The following is a 14,838-nucleotide window of genomic DNA, read 5'->3' on the forward strand; positions in this document are numbered from 1 at the left end:
ACATTCACTTGAAATCTTGAATTTTATCATTGGCAACAAACATTGATAGTGATTTTCCTTGACATGACAGACTCATTTCATTGATTTTTGAGAAAATGTCTGCGAAATGCCTTTGTTATCTGAATAATAACGTTTGTTAGACAGTCAATCCTTTCAAGTAAAAATGTTCTTTCATGACAAAAGCAGCTAATTCATGTTGCAAATCAGACATCTGCAGGAGTGCTTTTCTTTGAGACAATGAATGTATTACAGTGTCCAGCAGAAGTACTTTATGCCTGTCTTTATTTTGTCACACAGAATATTAACAAGAAGTATACTCAAGGGCCAGGATTTAATAAAATTAACAACATTTATAGCTTAATAAAACACAGTGTTAAGTGAAACAGGCTTTTTTCTTTCTTTCTGGTGCCTAGCAGTAAAGAATACAGTGGTGAAATGTACTTGGGAGTCACTATTTTGATTCATGCTAAGGCACCAGCAGTTTTGCCTGCCATTGCTTTTGCACCATTGGTGTAAATATCACTGCAGTGAAAAAGGCAAGTATTTTCTTGAAAATAGTTTTGGCTTTGGGGATGCCTTGAAAGGGTCTTGAGAGTTCTCCAAGGACTGTGTACCATACCTTGCGGACTCACTGTTTTCAGGATGTCTTGTATAGTAGTTTCATTAGTTATGTCGAGTCTTACACTGATCCCATCAGTGATGGCTGGGCTGTCATCAACAGACTGGGGGGTCTTTAAAGAGAGAACACTAATAGCAATAGGAACTAACTTATCTTAGGTGCTGCATCAGATACTTTTTTATACACTATCTCACAGCAACACTTGAGGTAGGTTCTATTTTACCCTCGCTTTCAGATGAGGAAACTGAAGATCAGAGAGGTAAATTAACTTGCTGAAGATCACACAGCTGGTAGGCAGGAGAGCCAGTATGAATATACAGGCAGTCTGGTTCCAGAGCCCATGCTCAAATGGCTTTGCTATTGCTAGAGAGGCTAAACAGGATGGGCACAGTGAGGGAATAGCCCTTTAGAGGGTCAGGAGGTCAGAGCAGTGGCTGAGAGTCTTGGACCCAAGGGTCCAAGTAACAATTCAAAGGTTGCCTCCGAAATTATTTTTCCAACTGATTCTCACAAAAGCTCTCTGAGTTGGCTGGTCACAGTTCTAATTTCCCTCTCATAGTTCAGGAAGTTGATGCTGCTTAGCAGAAAAGGAACCCCTTAAAGGCCGAGAGTCATATACTCGGAGAGTTCTACCTTCTCACCCAAAGCCAAGGACTCAAGGCCCTTCTTGGTAGCTTTTTCCCCTTGGGGTGTCCCGCTGTCACATGTTATGGTGGGGAACTTGGCAAAGCAGGTGGTGTTGGCACTGATTCTAGAGAGAGAAAGAGAAAGGAAGGGCAAGCCCATTAGCCCCGGTGCCATAGAGGAAAAATGAACGGAGGTCTGGCAGCCATGGGAGCCCTCCTCACCCCAGGTGTCTGTGACTGAGACTCAAAGTCGTTCCCCATTCTGGAGATGAAATTCCCCGTCAAGGAGGAAGCAGTTTATCCACCAACAAAAAAAAGAGATGTGGAGGGGTGGTGGGAGAGAGCAGGTCAGAAAAGTACACCAAAGGCATCGAGACTGCTGACAAGGAGGTTTGAAAGAACAGAGAAAAAGGTGCCCAGATGCAGCCCAGATCTCTTTCAATGGAAGGAGGAACTGAGTCCTGCAGTGGGGAGGGAATCTGCCAAAAGTCATACAGCCCATAAAGTAAAAATGCCGTGCTGGCCCGCAGGTCCCTGATGCTTGCTTCACAGTACTCCCTGAAAAGAGACCATATTGCAGACGTAGAGAATGGACTTGAGGACATGGAGAGGGGGAAGGGTAAGCTGGGATGAAGTGAGAGAGTGGCATGGACATATATCCACTACCAAATGTAAAATAGACAGCTAGTGGGAAGCTGCTGCATAGCACAGGAGATCAGCTCGGAGCTTTGTGTCCACCTAGAGGGGTGGCATAGGGAGGGTGGGAGGGAGACGCAAGAGGGCAGGGATATGGGTATATATGTATATGTATAGCTGATTCACTTTGTTATACAGCAGAAATTTTACACAACATTGTAAAGCAATTACACTCTAATAAAGATGTTAAGAAAGAAAGGAAGGGAGGAAGGGAGGGAGGGAGAGAGGGAGAGAGAGAGAGAGAGGGAGAGAGAGAGAAAGAGAGGAAGGGAGGGAGGAAGGAAGAAAGCCTGCTGGGATCTCCCTTCTGCTTTCTGAGACCAGAGGAGGCACAACTGGCAGCCAAGGTTGCTTTGCAAGGAGACGCCCAAGCTCTGGGGACATGTGCCCCTTCTATGAAATTCTTGTGAACGTAGACTGAGAACCAGGATAGCATTTTGTTGGTTTATCTGGACCCCTCCCCAGGGGGTTTGTGTTGGTATTCTTTCTGCATGCCACTCTGGGTGGTATTTCAATTCCAAGCAGGTTTCATATTCCATTAGCTCTGAGATTCCTTTCCTTCCAGCTGTGGATTTTGCCTTTGTTCTTTTGTTTATATTCCCTAGACAATCAAGTTCCTGAAAGTTACAGGCCTCCTGGCTGTGGAAGAGGGGAAATTTCAGGACAGTTCCTGAATGTCCAAGCCTTCAAAGCCCCATGCAAGGCCAGCAAACAGTCTCCACAATCAAGGGGGAGAGCCTTCCTGAGTCAGGGTCTGCTCCAGGTGGAATGTCTGTTCTCAAGTGCACATCCTCCTGTGGTGCCCCTGCCCTGGGGCAGTGCCTCCACTGCCCTCTACACAGGGCTCCGTGTAGAGAAACCTTTGCAAGAATAAGGGGGATGATTGCTGTTCCCCCAGTTCCTTTCCTCATTAGCAGGCTGAGTTCTGAATTTTAGCAATTAGAAATTAATTCTTTAACTTCAGGTTTTGTTCACCAGGACAAAAGAGAATGTTTTATTGTAGGATGACTTCCCCTCCTACTCTCCTTCCTATCTTCCTTCTTCTTTTCTGTCCCCAATATTTATTGAGAAATTGCTATGTCCAAGGCCCTGTTCTAAGAGCTGGGGATTCAACAATGAAAGCAGACATGTCTGTCCTGGTGGAGGTAGAACTGATGGCCCTTTGAGGGAGTCAGACGATATATAATGTGATGCACAGTGTAGGTTAAGGGCCTTGAAAGTGACAGAAATGACAGTTTAGACTGGGTACTTAGAGGTAGGCTTAGAGTCAGGAACAGGGTTAGGAGGAGAGAGTGAGGAGGGGGTATCTGAGTAGAGATCTGAATGAAGTGAGAGACTGTGCCCTAAAGCCATCTGGGGGATGATGCCTACTTGCCAGAATGGTCCCCAGGAAATGTGGCAGGGTCTGCCATCCACGCATGGATGGCACAGAACCAGCTTAATCCTATTTCCAGGTGATATCCACCTCTACATTCTTGAAGACAATTCTTAGCTCCCAATTAAATCCTTTTATCCTAGCAAATTTGGCTGTTATTTCAGCCTAAAGTAACCTTTCAGAGTAAATTTCCCTGTAAAAACATCAGAATCTCAAGTTACTTGACTAAGTCTTTGTTTCTTCTTTCATTCTTGATCCTCAGAAGATTCAGGTGTTTCAGAGTGGGAAGTGCCCTTTGAGGTCAGAGGGACCAACCCCCTCATTTTAGAGATGGAGAAAGTAAGGCCAAGGCATAGAAAGGGCCTTGCTTATGGTTGGTTGGTCACAGGGTTAGGTACAGAATGGCAGAGTGAGGACACACACCCAGGTGTCCTCATGTCCCAGTGCTTTTTCCCCTTCCACCCCCACTGCACCACATGACATATGCCCTCTAATCCACATCTATTTTCTATACTTGCAGAATAGCAGTGCTAGCTCATATTTCCCCAGAACTTGGGTTTCCTCTTGCAATGTTGTTCTGTTCTCCTCTGAGAAAGTTTTCTGAGAAGAGAAACTCTCTGTAGGTTTCTTTTTTTCCCTTTTAAACTAAATATTGTCTTTTGCTCTATGCCAGGCTCTGTGCTAAAGGCTTTACACCCAGGATTTCATTTAACCCTCACAAGCCCTTTGTGAGGTATTATTATAATCATTCTTACTGGAAGACTGGGAAACTCAAGTTCAGAGAGAGTAACTTACCCAAGGTCACACAGCTGGAGAATAGTGCAGCCGGAATAAGAACCCAAGCAGTGTGACTCCAGAGCCTGTACCCTCACCCACTAGGCTCGTCTCCTGTTCATGTGTAGCGTCTGGCACCAGCTAGGGCTGAAAGCTCCCGTGTTGGAGCATCTGTACCTTCAGACTCATAAGAGCCTGTATCTCTTTGGCCATTTTGGCTATTTTCCTCACCTGCATTATCTTAGCAGGTGGTCCAGGCGAGGAGCTTACTGCCCCCTAACCTTCCTCTGGAGGCCCTTGACACATAGGTTGGTATGCTTAGCATTACCTGCCCTTGGTATCCTGACTACAGATGACACAATACAGAATGGCAGCTTGACCCAAAGACATAATAGCGTGTATGCTTTATCCAATAGGAGCACCGTGCCTTGGCTGGGGACCGGCTGAACCAATCAGACCTTGATTCTCAGAGAGCAGTAAGATAGGAGTCAGGCACAGAACAGTGTTCCTACTCAGAGGAGGAAGTGACAGATGCCCACTGCTAATGGAGAGATGAGATAACCTAGTCACTAAGAGTGAAAACAGTCCAATGGCTGAACAGCATTCTCACATCCGGGTGGTTTGGCTCTGCGGCTCAGATTGTTTCTTATCTTTCTTCTCTGTGAATTCTTAAAATAAATTCCTGGTAAATGAGTAACATGAGTGGGTCCCTGTCCATGCTCCCTGGAAGAGGCAGATAACCGTCCTCGGTCTGTGTCCCTTCAGTTACAGCAATCAGTTCGGCTGATCACCCTCCAGTGCGAGGGGCCCATGTCAGGCAGGACTTCCACGGTCGTCCATTTTACTGGCCCCTGGCTAGACCTGAGATCATTTTCCCAAAGGGAGACCTAGTGATCATCTGGGCAGATTCCCGAGGCCCACCTCAGACTTGCTGAATCAGAATTTCTGTGGGTGGTGCCTGAGGGATTCATGTACCAAAACTCCTAGGCTCCTTTTATTCCCAAGTGATTTTTATGGATCCTAAAGTTTGAAAACAATGGCCATGAGAGCTGCTTTTGGATCAGATACTCATCCCGGGTTCCACCAAATGTGATCAGCATGCATTCTCTGGAGTAACGTTCCCATGTTCTTTTGGGGCATTGGATGTGGGGAGCATTGAACTGCAGCAGCCAATACCTGCTGATATGTTTTAGAAACTGATTACACCTGAAATTGCAAAATGCCACTAATGAGCTCAATCTACACATTGTAGAAGTATTGTGCTTAAAAGATTTTGAATTGTTTGCCAACCTTAATGATCAGAAGATTTCACACAAAAAATACCGACTTCCAACTTTTGAAAATCTGGAAGCTCTAGTGGCATTGAACCTTCATTCTGTTTGGCAACAACCAACTGTTGCTGAATAACAGATGCCACCTTTAGGTGGGGCTGGAATGCCCTGACTTAGTCCCCTTTCCCTCTAGTCTCTTCAAATTTGAGGCTTTGTCAGTGGTTCAAGAGAAATGGGAGTGAGCACATTTCTTGGTGGATATGAAGAATATTCCTTCATGTTTAGTAGGTCAGTTTTGTGACTGTATTGAAAACAACAGAATTCAAGATGGCTAACTTCACTCATGACTGACGTGCACCTGCTCTTAAAGGCATTTAGTTGGGACCCTGGACATTGACTCCCAGATCACTCTGAGGGTCTGTAACTAGAAGCTGAAAGTCCACCATAAACCCAGAGAATATTATAATTCAATTGTAGAGTGCAACACCCTCCTTGTACAGATGGAGAGACGGTAGCCCAGAAAGAGGAAGAGCTCTTCTGGAGGTCACTCAAGAAGTGGAGTATGGCCGGGGTGCCAGTCAGGTCCTCACTCTAGTGCATCATCCAACTTCCCCCATCTTCATCTATAGCTGGTACCGTTTCCTACAAATTTTCCTTACACTTGGCCATATCATTTTTTTCCACTGGATGTTTATTCCAAGTACAGGGCTAACTATAGTGTTTTACAAACATGTCTGATTTAATTTTTATCTCTGTTTGACAAATGAGAAAACTAAGATTTACAGAATCACTTTACGTATCAGTAGACGAGACAGGATCTGAACCTAGGTCTGGGTATAATCAGAGCCTTCCCCACTGTGCAGCCTCATATTGACCAGCCCAGCAACCCTGCCAGGGAGGCACCATGCTCTTCCCATTTTACAGATGAAGAAAGCAAGAGGGTAAGCATCTTGGCCAGGATCCCACAGCTAGTAACTGATACAGTCAGGACTGACATCTAGGTCTGGCTTCAGGGCTGGGCACATAACTGTGTCTTCATTTGCTGCCCTTCTGTACCTCCTGGGACCACTTGAAACCTTCCAAGGGTTCATTTGCATTGCTCAGTGTGTAATCACCCTACAGAACTCATTATCATATGTAAATTTGGATGTGTAGAGGGGGGCTGCATGTATTCTGTGCCACACTTAGTATACCTGTGTGGTTAATTATAGTGCAACCTTCTGTGCCAAACATGCTGAGCGGCAGCCACAGCCTAGACCCTCAGGGGAAGTGACCTCTGTGAATGGGGACTCTTGAGTCCAAAGACAGGAAGGGACTTCTCAGATGTCACCCAGTTTGTGCTAACTCTCCAAAGACTAGAGGCAAAACTCCAGGGCTCAGAGTAAAACACAGGGCCCAGACCTTTTTCTGCGCCATCCTTTCTCTTTCCAACAGACAATGCTAGTTCCCTCTTGTTCCATTTTAACCAGCGAAATGCTGTGAAATGCTTCAGGGCCCTCGCGTTGTCTTTATCGTGCTTTGTGAGACGTGATGGCAGTGACCTTGTGTTTTTAATCTCACTTTCTGAAAGATGAGATAGTGACCTGTGATGACTCAGAACCCTAACACCCCAGAAAGGGAGGACTTATCAGTGGTTTTCACGCCATGCTCCAAAGAACCCTGCAGTCTCCTGTACGTCCTTCAAGATTTTGAAAATAACAACATCTTTGCCACCAAAAAATAAAGATTCAAACAGACTAAGGAACATGTTAATCACCCATTTAAAAATATATTTTATATATTGGGATTTAGTGCAAGATGTCATTTTGAAGAAAGAGTTCTGGTACTAAAAAGATTACAAATCTCTTCTACTAAAATACCATGGATCACAGAGCTATAGGATACATCTGCTCAGAGGTAGAAAGTAATCATGGAACAAAGTCAAGCACCCCAGCAAAGCAGAGAAAATGAAATCTTCATCTTGGGCTAACCAAGCATCTTGCTGAAAGGCAATCCTGCCTTCCCAGCATTCCCACTTCAATCTGCTGGGACAATGACAGTGCATCCTCTGTCCCCACTGGGCATGCATTGACCTGCCCCATCTTTGCAATGCGGGCTCTGGATTGCCCAGCTTTTCCCTTGCTCAGACAAAGTTCTGAGCTTGCTGGAGAGTCTTAATATAATATATTGGCTGCCCTGTAGGATTCTACACTCTGGGCCCTCCAACCCAGAGACCTGGCTGCAGATTCTGGCCCTAGAAACCTGGGGGCAAGGGCTACTGGTAGAGGGTGCTGTGAAGGTTTCTGGAAACAGAGCTATAGCTGATGTTTCCTTCTCTGTGAGTACAAGGGATTAGAAAGGTCTGTTCACACACACACACGCACATACTCAGACTCTGATTCAGAGTTGGTTCGGTTCAGCTGTGGTTATTAGTAGAGTGGTTTAACTAGTCAGGTCAGATCTCCTGCTTCTTTCCTCTCCAGCCAGCCTCACCACCTGTCCTGCTTGTCTTTTCCCACAGTAGGTAAGTAACCTTGGGCTTCTCCGCCGGCCTCCCTGGCAGCTCACCCAGCCCTGGACCCTCCCCGTGCTCATCTCCTCAGCACCATCCACACTCCCAACCCCTTCCGCTGCTCCTCCTGACTTCTTTCTTTACTCAGGCTGCTCCCCTTTCAGTGCACCACGAAGGCACTTAAACTTCATCTCAGACTCTCCCTTCCTTGCTCATTGTCTTAAATCAACATTACGTTAAACCCTGTGGTACATTAAACCCTGTTCATATGTTCTCTGTGTTTTTGGCTTCAGATCTTTGTTTGCTGCCTCCCTCCCACCTCAAATCCACTCTTCAAGGCATTGCCATGTTATTCTTTTTAAAGCAGTGGTCAGATCACGTCACTCCCCTCCTTAAAGACCATCACTGGCTCTCTTACTGCCTGATGAGGCAGCCTCCCCTTCTTTAGAGTGGCCTTTGAGACGCTCTACCGTATTGGGGAAGCTTCTCCAAGCATAGCTTCCTATAATTCTTCTTTACCTTTCCAGCCCTCCTGCCAAGCCAAAGTATTCCCAATTTCTCAAAGGTCCCCAATACTTGTACTGTCTAAATACTTGTACCTTCTGTTTGGAATGCTCCACTGCTCAGCCTTCCTTGTGGGACTTCATTCCATCTTTTAAGGTCTAGCTCAAAAGCCACCTCCAGGAAGCCTTCCCTGAACAAAATTCTCTCACTCTGCTACCAGCCTCATTCCTGTTCCAGAGCCAAGGAGGCAAACTTTCACCATTTGACAACTGTTTATGGAACTTCTACTATGTGCCAGGCACTGTGGGTACTCATTCATTCATTCTTCCAAATTTCAGCAAATACTAACCGAGTGCTTAGTATGTGGCCAGCACTATCCTGGTACAAGAGATGTAACACTTACTGCCATGATATAATATCAGTGCAATGAAGAAAATAGAAAGCTAAGTCTGATACACAGGGCATGATAATAAACAGGTGAGGAATGAACAGGATCCACCAGGATCCATGGCACTGAGTGAGGGACATCTACTCCAGAGATGTGCAGGCCTAGCTGGACCTGCTCAAGAGCAAAAGTTCAGCACCAGTCTCTGGCAATTCTATGGCTTGTCCTGCATCTTGACTCCTTCGATGTTGATTGACACTGTGGCTGCTAGGCCTCCTTTTTTTAGTGCTCTCCAAGGGGAATGCAACCATGAGAAGGGCCTTCAGATGTAGGAGCTCCCCATGGTTGGGCCCTGGAGGCTCTGTCCTGATGCCAAGCACCTCACAGTCAGAGGAGGAATGTAGGTCCAGGCTATTGGACAGCACAGGGCAATGCAGCCAATCAGAACACAGCCTTCAGAGAAGGGTGAGGGGGTTGAGCTTTCCGTCAATGTGCCCCTCTGAAGTCTGTGGGCAGGATGGCAAGCTGCAGCCAAGAGTAGTAGCTGAGGTGGGCTGATCATGCTGGACATGATGGACATCATAGGCAAACTGGCTACTTCCTCTGTGCTCCACTCAAGTCCCACCCCATGGAATGTCCACCCCGCTTTCCTCTCTGATGCTGGCTGCTGACGATGCTGATGAGGACTACGAGGAACATTTGCTGAGGCTCTGTGCTAAGTGTGCTAGGTGGTTTTTCTCATTGCATGCTCATGTATAGTCCTTATCCCTGTTTTGTAAGTGAGGACTCTCAGGCTTATAGAGGTTAAGAAATTTGCACAGGGGCACACCAGGCACATGGGAGTGTCAGAATTCAAAACCAGTTGGATGCCAGACTCCAGAACCCCTGTGTTTAATCACATCATAGCATCTTCCTGTGCTATTAAAATTATACTCCACCCCAAGGCCTCATTCAAATATCACCTCTACTATGAAGCTTTTCTTGATTACCTTTTCCATCCCTGTATGTGGCACATATAATTGCCCTGAGTAGTAGTTGTCATTCATCCATTCAACACTTATTGCATGTCTACTAACTGCTCTTTGATGAATAACTCTGCCTCTCCTCTTGGGAAGCTCCCCGTCCAGTTACTACAGGGTAGGATCCAGGCTACTATGTGATATATTTGGTCTGCTTGAAGCAGTACACTCTCACTTCCAGGGCCTGAGAAAGTCGTGGGCCTATCCCTATAGCCAGATTGTCAAAGCCATTTAACAGTTCAGGTCAGACATATGGAAATTTGCCTGCAAAACAAGCAGGTGGAGAAATAGCAGGGAGTTCCTCCAGGCAAAGCAGTGCTGGAGGATGAGCGATTATAATTCTTGCCCCTTTCCATGCAACAGTCCTGCAGAGCTGAACTTCCGAGTCCTCTGAAGAGAAAGGAATGATCTGCTGCAGCTGTGCTCCGTGTAATTCTGGTTTTGTGGGCTTTTACCAAGTGTTTATGAAGTCACTTTAAGCAAAGCCCTGCTCCTTCTCCAGGGTGCTATCACTCCAGCACCTCCAAGACTAACCTACCCAGAACTTAGAAGGCGCCAGGATTAGGCTGTGCCCTGTGGAATTCCCAGGCTCAGGTCCAAGAGAAGCCCTTCCACTCCCACCCCACCAAGTAACTGAATGGTATTTCCTCAATTAGAAGACCTTTAAAAAGGAGGATAGGAGGAAACTTGCTGAAAAGAGCTCCAGGCAGGCTATTTAGAAACTTCTGTCCTTTTGCCCAGTCCCTTCTCTAGAACCGAGGGTTCTTAGGGACCCAGCTGGAGGCAGTCGTTCTCATCTTTTTTATAGAACAGACAGAACTTTGAGAATCACACCAAATTTTTGTACTCTCTCCCCACAAAAATCCCCCCTCTCCCACATACAACCAAGTACATACAGTTTTAGGGTATTCAAGGGATTCCTGAAGTCTACCCATGAACCCAAAGTTTGGTGTCCGCAAAGTGTTGTATGCAAATAAGATGATTTTAGGTGGTATGTGGACAAATACTGTTTTAAGTTTTCACTCCTGAGTATTTATTTTAATATGCTTTGGAATCATAGTTAACACATCACGTCTGTGGTATTGTAAATGTTCTAGGATGAGGATAGGCTAAAAAATTATGACTAGAATTGAAGTCAGTTTTAAAGGGATCATTAAGTAAATGATCACCATTCCAGGGAACCTGTGTCTGGAGAAGAAGCTGGGAAGCAATACACACACATGACCCGTGTCATGGATGTGCTGCCCTGGTTTGTGGAAACTCCAGTCTGATTCAACGACCTCATTGCACAAATGAGGCAACTGAGGCACAGAGTTAAGTGACCTACCTGAGAGTTCTTAATAGTCAGAAGCAGACTGGAGGAAAGTCCCCAGAGTAGCACATTCCCAGGCCAGTGCTTTTCCTATAAGCACCATTAGTTTTCTTGCTTTCTTCCGTGCAGTTTTAAACTCAGAGGGCAAAAGGAGTCTACCCAGGTTCACTCTGGGAGCAGAGAGAACCAGCAGTAACCTCAAACAGCCAGTTAGATCACTGTCATTTTACAAGGGCTTTTACAAGTATTTTCCTTAGATTCTTCTTACTGCTTATACTTACAAATGAAAAAATGTTTCAAGATGCTTGTCATTCCTCAGACATTGTTCCAGGTTTGCCTGTGTAGAGTCTCAGGAAGTGATTTGATGTTCTCCCCTGGGGGTTATTCTATTTAGCTGGAGTCATAAGAGAGAATCAACTTTGTTGTGAGGCTTCTTTCAGTTTGGGTTGACATTGTGCTCTCTGGTCTCCTTGCCAGGTTGAAAACTAATGGTTTGTAATATAAAGACTTTCTTTAAATCCTCTGCCTGGGTCAGCCCCCCTGGGGAGCATTGTTCTGGGTTCTGAATGCATCCCTTTAAGAAGGAGTGTGGCCAGAGAGAGGGTAAGGGGATAGGGAGGAGGCTGCTGCGTAAATCAGAGGAGGGACGACTGAAGGAACCGGCGTTGAGAGTTCCAGTTACCGGCAGAAGACTCGAGGAGCCATTCCAAGGTCACTGCAGATCTTTAAAGGGCTGCTGTGGGACCGGGCAGGGCAGGCACACAGTGCTGCAGGTCTGCTGTGCTCCTGTTGGCAGAGCAGGTCTGTGGACCGGCATGGGCAGGTGGAACAGAACGGGTGAGTGGACACCTGGGAAAAGAGAGGAGGGGTACACAGCAGCTCCAGGTTGTCATGCAGGCTAGAAATCTGAATTTTATATAAAATCTGATTTTTAAATGGTGGCAATACATTTCAAAAACATTTAAAAACATTGCTTGGCCAAACAAAACACACCCGAGTCAGATCCCAGCTGTGGACCACTATTTTGTATCTTCTGCCTCTGTGTTCATGAGTTATTTAGGTGTTCCTGGTTCCTGATCCAGTACTTGAGCCCAAGCATGTACTCCCCCTTTTTTGGGTGGCAATTCCCGTGTCATGGTCCTGTGAACAGTGTTCAGGGTACACCACATGGTCTTAGAACAGCGTCTTCACCACACTTTGAGGTAAAGTGGGAAGCTCCAAGGGCTGGGGTACTCCTTCTGGGGTGAAGGGAGGGACAGGCAATGCCAGGGAACCTGAAGGAGGTAACATTGTACCTAGAAATATCATTGAATCAGAGGCAGGATATCTGAGTTCTCATACCACCTGTGTGATCCCCTAGTTGTGTGTCCTGGAACAAGTGACTTCTCTAGGTCTGTTTCTTCCTCTGAAAATGGGAGATGGTATTGGATGGGGTTCTGTGATTTTTATGACAGTCACTCCTCCTCACCCTCATCCCCACCCCTGTAGGACTTCCAAGTCCCTGTTTCCTGTGTCCCTTTCTTCAGTGGGTTTCTGCCAACCCTAGGAAACCCCTCTGCATATCCAGCCTGGGTCAAGTTGCCCTGTCCTGTCACCTTAGGGATCTCTCTTCTGCTTATAATGTCTTCCTTTTCACTGTGCCCAGAAATTCCTACTTATCCACTCTCCGGGCAAGCTTCTCCTGACCCCAGGCCAGGTCTGTTCCCCAGTTACATGCACCTTTCCATCAGAGTACTCCCTATAGTTCTCCTACTCATTTATTTGTATGATTACCAGGTTAATATCTCCTTGGATAGATTATCCTGATGGTCTCTTCCAACCCTGATATTCAGTGATTCTGGAATTACCAACCAACAAGGGACAGAGCACAGAGCAGTGGTTCTCAAGCTTTATTTCTGCCCCATGCACCTAAGAGATTACAGTACACACCCAGCATGAACTGGGCCCATTGGACAGAAACACTCATATGGAGGTGAAGAACACAAACCTGGTCTTAACATTTTCCCTGCTGCTTGTTAACTGTGTGGCTTTTTAGATGAGCCCCTCTGAGCCTCAGTTTCTTCTTCTGCAATGTGGAAAAAATAGCTGCACCACAGGGTTCTTGTGAGGAGTAAGTGAGCTAAATCCTTTAGCCTCCTATTGGGCACAAAGCAAGCATGCAACACATGGAAACCGTAAGAATATTTTCAAATTGCATGTTAGGGTATCCTTATGGTATAAATCCTATAGCTGAAGTTTTGGGTATCTGCTCTCTTCACCAGTTAGCATCCCACTGTCCACCAAAGGGCTAAGAAAGACAGGAGGCTAAAATCAGTGGTTCTCAACCAGAGCACATGTTTCCTCCAGGGAACATTTTGCAATGTCTGGGAATATTTCTGATTGTCACAATGTAGGGCAGGAAGATGCTCTGGGCATCTAGTGGGTACAGGCCAGGGATGCTGCTAAACATCCTGTAGTGTACAGGCCAGCTCCCACAACAAAGAGTTATCTGGTATAAAATGCCAATAGTGAGCTAAACAATAACCCGGGGGCACAGACTACAACGGAAAAATAATTTCATGAGGTTTTATATATATGTGTGTGTATATACATATATATATATAATATGCATACATTCATATATATACATATATATACACACATTATACCATCTGTATACGGACCATGTACTATATGTATACCTACATATAATCTTGTATGTTCTAAAGTCCATACACATACCGTCAACTGACAGCCAGCACAAATACAGAGCCAGTTTACAGACTCCCAGCCACACACCAGACTGACACTCTGGAGGCTGACTTACCGGACTGGGAAAGTCAGCATTTGATCTATGCACAACTTTTCAGGAAAGTAAAGCTTCGGGGAGGCTGACATGTCCCTGGTTTTCTATGCAGCATGATCAGGGAACATGACATACATTTGTGCCCACACCCTCTTCCTGCTTAATCTCTCCCAATACCGAGCAATTCCTGTCCCTGGGAAACTCTTTAGGAAGGTGAGAGGCAGAGGGGCGGCAGGCAGCAGGGGAAATGGCGGGGGCTGGCGGTTGTGCTGTGCTACCAGCTGGCTGGGCCACCTTGGTTGACTCACTTTCCCCTCTTTTGCTTTAATTCCCTCATCGGTGAGATGAGAGTGTGGGATAAAACGACACTCTGTGTCTTCTTTCTGTTGGGACAGTGATGATTCTTAGTAAGGCAAGGTTGGAATTCCCTTGTTGAAGGCCTATTTTCCCAGCCACTCTGGTAGGCAGGAGACCATAGAAGTTGCAAACAACAGCTTGGGAATTAGAGAATCATACAGACCTGTGTTGAAAATCCTAGGTCCTTCTCTTACTTCTACATAACCCTTGGAAATTTTTTTAAATGAGAATAGTAATACTACTTACCTCAGTAGGCTGATGCAAGGTGAAGTAAGATATTGTTTGACTAGAGTCTATGACATAATCATTTGATAAATAGAAGTTGCTATTGTCATTATCAATATTATTATTAGGTAGTGGGTGATGGTGCTGGTGGTAGTGTGATTAAGAAGTGGTCTTTCTACTGGAAGAATTTACAATCTACCAAGAGAACCAGATAAGTGATACGGAGCATGATGAAGTACTAAGTAGAAGCATGGCCCCTGAGATTCGAGGTGGGTTTGCATTTGGGATGAAGAAATTCATCCCAGCTGGAGAGGTCAGAGAAGTCTTTGTTTAGTGGAAAAGGCAGGATAGAGGCTGGGAATGTTTCAGGATATGCTGGGAAATTCCCTCACCTAAGAT

General features: G+C 45.7%; 1 protein-coding gene across 4 annotated transcripts in view; it reads right to left on the reverse strand.

Moving 5' to 3' along the window:
* Window positions 1–14,838, reverse strand: part of ADRB2 (adrenoceptor beta 2) — a 98,867-nt gene that overhangs the window by 53,080 nt on the left and 30,949 nt on the right. The window contains exon 2 of one of the 4 annotated variants that reach the window (XM_059061988.2): window positions 10,548–11,921. The exons of 2 other annotated variants lie outside the window; for them this stretch is intronic. In XM_059061988.2, coding sequence (XP_058917971.1) covers window positions 11,785–11,921 — 137 coding nt within the window. In that variant the 3' untranslated portion in view covers window positions 10,548–11,784. Of the gene's footprint in view, window positions 1–10,547; window positions 11,922–13,185; window positions 13,209–14,838 lie in introns of those variants that run through there. One more of the 4 variants, XM_067032111.1, reaches the window with a different exon arrangement.

The sequence above is a fragment of the Kogia breviceps genome, chromosome 4 (genome assembly GCF_026419965.1).
Source record: "Kogia breviceps isolate mKogBre1 chromosome 4, mKogBre1 haplotype 1, whole genome shotgun sequence".
In the NCBI taxonomy this organism is placed as follows: domain Eukaryota; kingdom Metazoa; phylum Chordata; class Mammalia; order Artiodactyla; family Physeteridae; genus Kogia; species Kogia breviceps.